The following is an 11,746-nucleotide window of genomic DNA, read 5'->3' as shown; positions in this document are numbered from 1 at the left end:
AAGACCTTTGAACCTCGGCAAAGCCAACTCGGCTATTCCTGACAAATCATGGCGATAAAATAAACACAATGTTTTAGGACGAAGAAAAATAATTAGAAAAAAGAAAATAGTTTTTCTTCCTTCCTAATTATAACACTGTGCCGTGATTGGTCGAACACCCTTCCAGCGTGAAGAGCAGAGGACGGCTTGCTGTTCTCAACCTTTACAGCAGGGGGTTCCCAAAAGGTAGATCGCTCAGTGGCCCCTTGTAGTTAGAGTGTCCGCCCTGAGACTGGGAGGTCGGGGGTTCGATCCCCGGCCGGGTCATCATACCAAAGACTGTAAAAATGGGACCCAGTGCCTCCCTGCTTGACACTCAGCATCAAAGGATTGGATTGGGGGTAGGAAGTGAGGACGCTGGCGTCGACTGTTCGCCGCTTCACCTCCCAATGTATGGATGAATGAACCGTTGTAAAGAGCTTTGAGTAAGCACGTAGTGCATAGAAAAGCGCTATAAAAATGCAATTCATTATTATTATTATTATTACCAGTAGATCGCAAAGGCTGTGCAGGTAGATCACATGACATGCCCCTAAATAATATTTAATTTAAATATAAAAAAAATTGGCATCTGGCACTTGAATTAAATTGACTTGATTGATTGACATCAAAAAGGGCCTGTCAGCTCAAACCCAAAATGCAATACTTTGTTTTCAAGAGTGTTGCTGCCCACAATGTCGGTAGAATTGAGTATAAATTAAATCCAAAACCCTTACTGGTTCCATTTGTCTCCCTCTATTTACCATTCCAAGTGCATTATACTGTGTACGTAATGCCAGAACCCCCATTTCCAAATCCGCCCCAGGTACATTTTTAAACTAACAGTATATTTTCAGCAATGGAATTATATATTTTTTCGGTGGGTAGAACTTGTTGAGCTGGTCATTTTCAAAGTAGCGCTCAAGTCCAAAAAGTGTGGGCACCCCTGGGTTACACCCCTGGGTTACAGGCACCCAGGCACCCCTGGGTTACACCCCTGGGTTACAGGCACCCAGGCACCCCTGGGTTACACCCAGGGTTACACCCCAGGGTTACACCCCTGGGTTACAGACTCTCTGTTGCAGTAGAACATTGTGCAAGATAGTCTGGCCTGAGACACTAAGTGCGTGCGTGCGTCACACGATGATAGCAGATCTCTACAAACACACAAGAAAACATGCCTGTGTGTTAGTGCAGTGTGTGCGTGCGTGCATGTGTGTGTGCTCGTACCCTTGCCCCAGACAGCCCAGCCTCTTGGCCACGTCTCTCTGCAACAGTCCCTCCAGAAGGCCTTTCAGCTCCTCCGTGAAGGAATCTGGAAGCTCCACATTCTGCAGAGACCAGGAGGTTCAGTTAGACACAGACACAAGACACAGACATAAGACACAGACACAAGACACAGACACAAGACACAGACACAGACGCAGAAGACGCAACGCAAAATCAATTTCACCTCTCCACCACTCACCAGCCTGACTTCACCAACCCTACAGGGGGGTTCCCAGACTTTTCAGGCCGCGACCGACCCGCCAAAATATTTAAAATATTTACTATACTGAATTCACTGCAGACGTTCCCCGCTCTGTTTCTGGCCCACTGAGTTCTCTGCTCTGTCTTCTTCCATCATGATTATGTAATATATTAAGAGAATACATTAATCAACCTTTAAAACAAAACACTCAGAAACCTCGACGCTCTATGGCGGTATAAGTGTGAACAGGCGCTTGTGACTATAAGAACATAGAATAGGAGCATTGGATCCATGGGGACCAACGAGGCTCATTTATTTCTCCCCCAGTTCTCTGCAAAGAAAAGTGGGAGATACAGGGTTTCCACCCGACAGTGGGGAGGATCCATTAGAACTCATTCTGGACAGGAACCCCATTTTGGTGTTTTATGCATTATGTTATAAATTTAAGCTATTGAAAAATACCAGACCTACAAGCTCGTCGGTGCCGCACTACAAGCTTGTAGATCTGCTATTTTTCTTTTAAAAAAATCGCGAAAATGTGCCTCAAATATTTTAATATTTTATTCTTTCAGAACGTTTTTTAACTCAAATATTTGCTTCTGTGGGGGGGGGGGGGGGGGGGGGGGGGAGTCCCTGGAAGTAACAACATATTTTCAGATGGGGGGGTCGGCAGGCCAAATACAAATACATATTTTTAGGGGGTCCTTGACATGAAAATGTTTGAGAACGACTGACATAATTAAAAACAGAGGACTTTGAAGACATCGGTAGAATTTGTCATCAGGACTAAATGGGTTAGAGAGGTGGTCCGTTCTATTCTTAGGCCCCGCTGTGGGTCAGTCAGGACCGGGTCACGCTACGCTGCGCAGCGACACACACACACATACACACAGTCACACAGTCACACACACAGCGAGCGGGGATTACGGGGATGAAGCCGATCTAAGTGGCTGGATTGAAATCCTAATCTGGATTTATCATGACGTCGGTTAAGGCTGTGTGCTTTCTCTGGTTCAGAGGGTCGACCGGGGCTAGTTATATGCGTGCGTGTGTGTGTGCGTGCGTGTGCGTGTGTGCGTGCACAGGATGGAGAGAGAGAGAGAGAGAGAGAGAGAGAGAGAGAGAGAGACTAAGTCAATGTGTGAATGACATTGTGACGTTGTGCGTTAAGCCATTCTGACCTGAGATCAGATTCATATGAGGTTTCCACTGGACACACACACACACACACTGGTCTGATGAACCCATTCTGACCTGAGATCAGATTCATACGAGGTTTCCACTGGACACACACACTGGTCTGATGAACCCATTCTGACCTGAGATCAGATTCATACGAGGTTTCCACTGGACACACACACTGGTCTGATGAACCCATTCTGACCTGACCTAAAAATGTCAGTCATTCTTCGATTTTTCAAAAAATAGCAGACCTACAAGCTCAAGCTCATGAGCTTGTAGATCTGCTATTTTTCAATAGCTAAAGCATAACATGATGCCAACACCAAAAACGGGTTCCCGTTCAGAATGGGTTAAGCACTTAGAGCAGCACTATGTAACTTGTTTTAATGAATAAAATGTTATTTTTGTCTAATCTGTGCGGTAGACTATGTTAATGCCGTCTGTGCTGCTAGCCATTAGCATGAAGGAAGGTAACCTAGCTGTGCCACCATCCGCGTCCACTTTAACGCATTTTGGGGCGGGAACCCATGTTGGTGCTAGCATCAGGGTAAGTGCTATGGGCCATGATGGAGTCTGAAAAGGTGGGTTTTCAGACGGAAGATTGGGAGTGATGCTGCAGTTCTGACTGCAATGGGAAGTGCATTCCACAGTTTTGGAGCCAGAAGGGAGAAGAGTTTGGGACGTGTGGAGCGTTGTTGTCCCGGCGTTTTTAGTGAGGGTACTTCCAACTTCCCTGCGTTGGCTGATCTGAGTGCGCGGGAGGGTTTGTAGGGTTCAATCATACTTGCAATATACTACTGTATTATATACAGCTTAAGGGCCGATTCATACTCCTATTTTAGAGCCGAATAAAAGTCGGGTTGGCTATGTAGAGCCTACAATGTGACGTCATTTGGCTCTGTAGAGCCTACAATGTGACGTCATTTGGCTCTGTAGAGCCTACAATGTGACGTCATTTGGCTCTGTAGAGCCTACAATGTGACGTCATTTGGCTCTGTAGAGCCTACAATGTGACGTCATTTGGCTCTGTAGAGCCTACAATGTGACGTCATTTGGCTCTGTGGAGCCTACAATGTGACGTCATTTGGCTCTGTAGAGTCTACAATGTGACGTCATTTGGCTCTGTGGAGCCTACAATGTGACGTCATTTGGCTCTGTAGAGCCTACAATGTGACGTCATTTGTCTCTGTAGAGCCTACAATGTGACGTCATTTGGCTCTGTAGAGCCTACAATGTGACGTCATTTGGCTCTGTAGAGCCTACAATGTGACGTCATTTGAGGTTCGGGGGGGTTACCGTCCTAAAGTCGGCTCTTCGGTGCTACTGAAAATTTCTGACGAGCCGAAATCATTTCGGCTCTACAGCGCCGAAACAGCGGTAAAATATGAGTATGAATCGGCCCTTAGTCCCCACAAAAGGACTGCAACACAAACATTAAATGCCGTCGACAATGAAGGGAAAATGTACATCATCTTGTCCGCCACACGGCTCATATTTTGCCATTGACAATGAAAGGAGAAATTACGTCACATATGACTTAAACTTGTGGCAACACAAACATTAACCCATTTTGGGCGGGAACACCTTTTGGTGTTAAGATTATGCTATGCTTTAGCTATTGAGTGGCGCGCTACGAGCTTGTAGGTCTGCTATTTTTGAAAAATCGAAGTTCTGATCTCAGGTCAGAACGGGTTAAATGCCGGTATTGACAATGAAGGGAAACTTTACGTCATATGTAGACGAGCAAATCTGCTAACCAATCACATGAATTCAGTTGTTCATGAGATGATGTATGATAAGAGCGCCCCTCACTTCACACGCGTGTGATTATTTTCTTATTTCTATTCCCTGTGGAGATGGAGAGGCTGAGGTGAAGAGCCACACCTGCCATCACCTGCCACTACTTCTAATATATTGTTGTCCGCTCCTCACAGTAATCGTATCGCGGAGAATTACATTTACCGTGAAGTTGTCCTCTGTCATACACTAGGATATACAGTACTATAACTGGAACTCTACACAAATCCATTTGCCCAAAGCAGCAGATAAATTGGCAAATGTTCCCGCGAGAATAGTGATGCTGGCTGGGGGTTCAAGTGGCTATAACAAAAGTGGCATTTTTAAGTTTTAAGCATATTTTGATTATCGCTGTAATCAAGAGCCCCAGTCAGGGCCTTAGATTACGAGTGTTAGGATATATTAATATTAACCCATTCTGAACGGGAACCCATTTTGGTGTTAGCATCATGTTATGCTTTAGCTATTGAAAAATAGCAGATCTACAAGCTCGTAGCGCGCCACCGAGTGGCGCGCTACGAGCATGTATGTCTGCTATTTTTGAAAAATCGAAGAACGACTGACATTTTTTAGAATCTGATCTCAGGTCAGAATGGGTCAATCAGACCAGTGTGTGTCCAGTGGAAACCTCGTATGAATCTGATCTCAGGTCAGAATGGGTTAATATATTATGTATCCTACTGTAACCAGCTTGGCTTGGTTGATTATTATCTAGAGTGGACGAGTGAATATCTACTGTACGCCGCTGTGACATCCATGAGATTATGAGATTTGATTGATAAACATTAATCCAGCATTACAAATAATTACATTTTGTTATTTTTCAGGGGTTTTTTTTTACTCGTGTGCTAGAAACCACGATCCGACGCACGCACGCTTAATAATAGTCATTTTTTTCCTCCTCAAAATGAGACAAACTACGATTATAGAACACTCCATCGTGCTAAGAAAAGTACTCCATCGCGCTAAGAAAAGTAATCCATCGCGCTAAGAAAAGTAATCCATCACGCTAAGAAAAGTAATCCATCGCACATCGACCCGAAGCCTATAGAATGAAGATGTGGCTCAAACATGGATGGCTATCACCTCCGTGGTGGGCGGAGCCTTGTAGGCTTGCTTACACCGCAAGATTTATCTGGCACTGGCGCCACCTTCTGGCCTGGAGGTAATGTGTTTGTTATGAGAACTTCCTTCCGACTGTTGTCGTGGCCTGCTGACCGTTGTCGTGGCCTGCTGACCGTTGTCGTGGCCTGCTGACCGTTCCGTTGTCGTGGCCTGCTGACCGTTGTCGTGGCCCTGCTGACCGTTCCGTTGTCGTGGCCTGCTGACCGTTGTCGTGGCCTGCTGACCGTTCCGTTGTCGTGGCCTGCTGACCGTTGTCGTGGCCTGCTGACCGTTCCGTTGTCGTGGCCTGCTGACCGTTCCGTTGTCGTGGCCTGCTGACCGTTGTCGTGGCAACACGCGTCACCTTGAGAAAAGTGTGCCCATGTATGCCACCGTGCCAACGGGCACATTTTCCGGCGCGTCTGGCGTCGGGCACCGTTGGTCGGGGTTGATTTCGTGGAAGACCGACAGATGGTCGCCGGGGCAGATGCTGCACGGGTGCGGCACTCTGCGCAGGGTGCAGTCCTCCGGGCGGTGCTCCCTGCCACATTTATGGCACCCTTTATGACGCTCCATCCAGCGGCCCTTCTCCTCCCTGGTCATGACTCGCAGGGCGGGGCACAGGTTGGTGTAGTGGTCGCCCGTATCGCAGACTGGACAGTACTTGTTGGGGGCGAGGCGGGCGGCGGGCGACGTCGGGTCCCTCCTGCCCCCGCCGCCGCCACGGCGACGAGACTGACGAGCGGGCGACGTCGCCGGCTCCCTCCAGCCGCCGCGTCGACGAGACTGATCGTGGCGTTGGGGGTTTCCGCCGTGTTCCGCGAGGGGGGGGGGGGGCCTGTGGCCGTTGGATCTCCAGGGCGCTGATCCTCGACGCCATGGCCCTCATTGTCTCGCGGGTTCGCTCGGCCAACTCCAGGGTCAGTCGCCTGGCTTCCTCCCGGTCGCACCTGGCTTCCTCCCGGTCGCACCTGGCTTCCTCCCGGTCGCACCTGGCTTCCTCCCGGTCGCACCTGGCCTCTTCGCGGTCGTGCCTGGCCTCCTCACGGAGGAAGGCCTGAATCGGAGCTACGAAACGGTTAGCTTCCATGACTCAGAAGACTCGAAGTTAGGGTCGCGGTACTCCTTATCGGGGCTCGTTGGCTGGTGTTCGTCACAGCCGGAGATGTCCCGAATACCAGATCTTGATAGAGCTAAATGTATATATTTATATAGCTACTGTAACCAACTTGGCTTCGTTGATTATCATCAAGAGCGGACGAGATCAGCTTTAAGATCTCGAGCGGTGAGATACGGCGACGTCCTTCGAACCTGCTCCGTTAACTCTGACTGCTCTGACGTCTCTGGAAAGTCCACCTTTAAAAGGTTCAGCGTGACGTCACGCTGCTCAAACTATGTTATGCTATGTCAAGGACTTCAGAGTAAAAGCGGCCATGTCTTTCGGGCACCCCAGAGCTCCTATTTTGAAGGCATCCCGGCACCGATTGTGTACACATGACATAAGAAGTGAACCGTATGCAAATATAAAAAAAAGTTGTGGCAGTGAGTTAAAACCACAGTAAACAGAGAAGGCCAACTCTCTCTCTCTCTCTATCTCCTGGTAGGTGGAGCGTTGTATAGACAGTGTTTGAACCAGCTCTCTCTATCTCTCTCGGACAGTGTTTGCATGCAGGGCTTGTTGTTGTTGTAGTGGAAGTCTTACCATAGTGAGCGTCATGCGGTCGATCTCATGTTTGTCTTTGGTCTTATGTTGCCTGAAAGGACTGTGCCTACAGAGAGACACACAGACACAGGGCATGTCATCAACGGCCACACCAAACACATACAAACACACCAAACGCATACAAAACACACCACTCTGAAACGGGCCCGTCCCAACGACCCGCGGGCCGGGAAGGAGCGCTCCGTCTACCCATTTAGGACTGACGTCGGAAAGAATATATATTCAAAGATTTGTGCCGCATTTTTACGATTTTTCAAAAAACAACAGACCTACAAGCTCATAGCGCGGCACTCGGTGGCGCGCTATGAGCTTGTAGATCATTACAGGTCGTGGTTCGTCTTCTTCTTACCCTCGTAGCAGTTTGAAGAGCATGCAGCCCAGCGAGAACCAATCAGCACTGCTGTCATACGCCGTGCCCTTCTGAAGGACCTCCGGGGCCATGTAACCATGGGTACCACTGCACCGTGCACGCACACACACACACACACACACACAGGGACACACCCACACCCACGCACACACACACACACACACATTAGACAGCGTAGTGTCTCAGTAAACTATAGGATCATAGAATGCAGAGAGACAGTAAACTATAGGATCATAGAATGCAGAGAGACAGTAAACTATAGGATCATAGAATGCAGAGAGACAGTAAACTATAGGATCATAGAATGCAGAGAGACAGTAAACTATAGGATCATAGAATGCAGAGAGACAGTAAACTATAGGATCATAGAATGCAGAGAGACAGTAAACTATAGGATCATAGAATGCAGAGAGACAGTAAACTATAGGATCATAGAATGCAGAGAGACAGTAAACTATAGGATCATAGAATGCAGAGAGACAGTAAACTATAGGATCATAGAATGCAGAGAGACAGTAAACTATAGGATCATAGAATGCAGAGAGACAGTAAACTATAGGATCATAGAATGCAGAGAGACAGTAAACTATAGGATCATAGAATGCAGAGAGACAGTAAACTATAGGATCATAGAATGCAGACAGACAGTAAACTATAGGATCATAGAATGCAGAGAGACAGTAAACTATAGGATCATAGAATGCAGAGAGACAGTAAACTATAGGATCATAGAATGCAGAGAGACAGTGTAGTGTCTCAGTAAACTATAGGATCATAGAATGCAGAGAGACAGTAAACTATAGGATCATAGAATGCAGAGAGACAGTAAACTATAGGATCATAGAATGCAGAGAGACAGTAAACTATAGGATCATAGAATGCAGAGAGACAGTAAACTATAGGATCATAGAATGCAGAGAGACAGTAAACTATAGGATCATAGAATGCAGAGAGACAGTAAACTATAGGATCATAGAATGCAGAGAGACAGTAAACTATAGGATCATAGAATGCAGAGAGACAGTAAACTATAGGATCATAGAATGCAGACAGACAGTAAACTATAGGATCATAGAATGCAGAGAGACAGTAAACTATAGGATCATAGAATGCAGAGAGACAGTAAACTATAGGATCATAGAATGCAGAGAGACAGTAAACTATAGGATCATAGAATGCAGAGAGACAGTAAACTATAGGATCATAGAATGCAGAGAGACAGTAAACTATAGGATCATAGAATGCAGAGAGACAGTAAACTATAGGATCATAGAATGCAGAGAGACAGTAAACTATAGGATCATAGAATGCAGAGAGACAGTAAACTATAGGATCATAGAATGCAGAGAGACAGTAAACTATAGGATCATAGAATGCAGACAGACAGTAAACTATAGGATCATAGAATGCAGAGAGACAGTAAACTATAGGATCATAGAATGCAGAGAGACAGTAAACTATAGGATCATAGAATGCAGAGAGACAGTGTAGTGTCTCAGTAAACTATAGGATCATAGAATGCAGAGAGACAGTAAACTATAGGATCATAGAATGCAGAGAGACAGTAAACTATAGGATCATAGAATGCAGAGAGACAGTAAACTATAGGATCATAGAATGCAGAGAGACAGTAAACTATAGGATCATAGAATGCAGAGAGACAGTAAACTATAGGATCATAGAATGCAGACAGACAGTAAACTATAGGATCATAGAATGCAGAGAGACAGTAAACTATAGGATCATAGAATGCAGAGAGACAGTAAACTATAGGATCATAGAATGCAGAGAGACAGTGTAGTGTCTCAGTAAACTATAGGATCATAGAATGCAGAGAGACAGTAAACTATAGGATCATAGAATGCAGAGAGACAGTAAACTATAGGATCATAGAATGCAGAGAGACAGTAAACTATAGGATCATAGAATGCAGAGAGACAGTAAACTATAGGATCATAGAATGCAGAGAGACAGTGTAGTGTCTCAGTAAACTATAGGATCATAGAATGCAGAGAGACAGTAAACTATAGGATCATAGAATGCAGAGAGACAGTAAACTATAGGATCATAGAATGCAGAGAGACAGTAAACTATAGGATCATAGAATGCAGAGAGACAGTCTAGTGTCTCAGTAAACTATAGGATCATAGAATGCAGAGAGACAGTAAACTATAGGATCATAGAATGCAGAGAGACAGTAAACTATAGGATCATAGAATGCAGAGAGACAGTAAACTATAGGATCATAGAATGCAGAGAGACAGTAAACTATAGGATCATAGAATGCAGAGACAGTAAACTATAGGATCATAGAATGCAGAGAGACAGTAAACTATAGGATCATAGAATGCAGAGAGACAGTAAACTATAGGATCATAGAATGCAGAGAGACAGTAAACTATAGGATCATAGACTGCAGAGAGACAGTAAACTATAGGATCATAGAATGCAGAGAGACAGTGTAACGTCTCAGTAAACTATAGGATCATAGAATGCAGAGAGACAGTAAACTATAGGATCATAGAATGCAGAGAGACAGTAAACTATAGGATCATAGAATGCAGAGAGACAGTAAACTATAGGATCATAGACTGCAGAGAGACAGTAAACTATAGGATCATAGAATGCAGAGAGACAGTGTAACGTCTCAGTAAACTATAGGATCATAGAATGCAGAGAGACAGTAAACTATAGGATCATAGAATGCAGAGAGACAGTAAACTATAGGATAATAGAATGCAGAGAGACAGTGTAGCGTCTCAGTAATCTAGTAAGAGAGTGTCGACACTCGCGTTGACTCCCACTGTAACAATGGAATGCGGAAGTGCTCATTCTATCTCAATGGGATAGTTCCAATGTTTGGAACTATAGCCCATAGGCACCCCGCTTTGTCTCAATGGGATAGTTCCAATGTTTGGAACTATAGCCCATAGGCACCCCGCTTTGTCTCAATGGGATAGTTCCAATGTTTGGAACTATAGCCCATATAGGGACCCGCTTTGTCTCAATGGGATAGTTCCAGTGTGTGGAACTATAGCCCATAGCACCCCGCTTTGTCTCAATGGGATAGTTCCAATGTTTGGAACTATAGCCCATAGGCACCCGCTTTGCGGTGAGATCACAGTGTGTCGACACTCTCTTAGTACTATTCCACTCGGCCTGCGTTCACCGGCTCTGTTTTGCAGTTAATCCTTCACTCGCTGTGGCCGTTTCAGAACACGATGTTTTAATGCTTGATTGGGTGGAAAGAAATATCATATTTTACCGCCGACTAATCGACAAAAAATTCGATTTTGATGGTAGTCGAGTCGACTATCAAAAATCACGTTTGGTTAATGCCCTAACACACGCACACACACACGTGCGCGCGCCATGTGCGCTATACTCACACACTGGCGTGCGGTTTCTTCTTGGAGAAGTCACAGGCCAGGCCGAGATCTGAGATACGGACATGTCCGTGTTCATCCAACAGGATATTAGCAGGCTGTGAGGAGGAGAGACACACACACACACACACACACACACACACACACACAGGAGTAGAGAGAGGCGCAGAGAAGATGTGAAATACGAAGTCCACCATGAGGGATATATATATTTTTTATCCCACGATTTTGTAACCCATTTTTCACCCCTGTGTCAATCATCTACTGTGATCCTGGGCTCTACACACCCTCCACCAACCTAGTCCCCATATATGGGGGACAAGGGGAGAGCAACGGACTTGAACTCATGCTTCCTTCATGCCTGAGTGTCCAAGTTGCTCCTTTACACCTGACAGGGGGGAGTTTCCCTGGTTGGACGTAGCGCGTGGAAGGAACACGTTATTCCAACCAGTTCCTTTCCCCTCCATCAGGCGCCCCGGCTGGCCAGGGGGAGGCAGTTTAGAGACCAGGATTCCCTTTTGGTGTTTTAAACATTATGTTATACTTTAGCTATTGAGAAAATAGCAGATCTACAAGCTACGAGCTTGTAGATCTGCTATTTTTCGAGCATAACAGAAAGCATAACATGATGCTATAACACCATAACGGGTTAATATCGTACCTTGAGGTCTCGGTAGACCACGAAGCGGTTGTGC

General features: G+C 45.8%; 1 protein-coding gene across 2 annotated transcripts in view; it reads right to left on the bottom strand.

The window, feature by feature from the left end:
• grk3 (G protein-coupled receptor kinase 3) overlaps positions 1-11,746 on the bottom strand; it is a 108,981-nt gene that overhangs the window by 25,331 nt on the left and 71,904 nt on the right. Inside the window, exons 11-15 of one of the 2 annotated variants that reach the window (XM_080765900.1) lie at positions 11,713-11,746; positions 11,055-11,149; positions 7,645-7,752; positions 7,275-7,341; positions 1,249-1,349 (exon numbers count right to left, since the gene is read on the bottom strand). The exon at positions 11,713-11,746 is cut by the window's right edge and continues 97 nt beyond it. In XM_080765900.1, coding sequence (XP_080622026.1) covers positions 1,249-1,349; positions 7,275-7,341; positions 7,645-7,752; positions 11,055-11,149; positions 11,713-11,746 — 405 coding nt within the window. The remainder of the gene's footprint in view (positions 1-1,248; positions 1,350-7,274; positions 7,342-7,644; positions 7,753-11,054; positions 11,150-11,712) is intronic. The other variant, XM_080765901.1, reaches the window with a different exon arrangement.

The sequence above is a fragment of the Protomyctophum bolini genome (genome assembly GCF_963924005.1).
Source record: "Protomyctophum bolini genome assembly, chromosome: 6".
In the NCBI taxonomy this organism is placed as follows: Eukaryota; Metazoa; Chordata; class Actinopteri; order Myctophiformes; family Myctophidae; genus Protomyctophum; species Protomyctophum bolini.
This window is presented reverse-complemented; position numbering and strand designations above follow the sequence as displayed.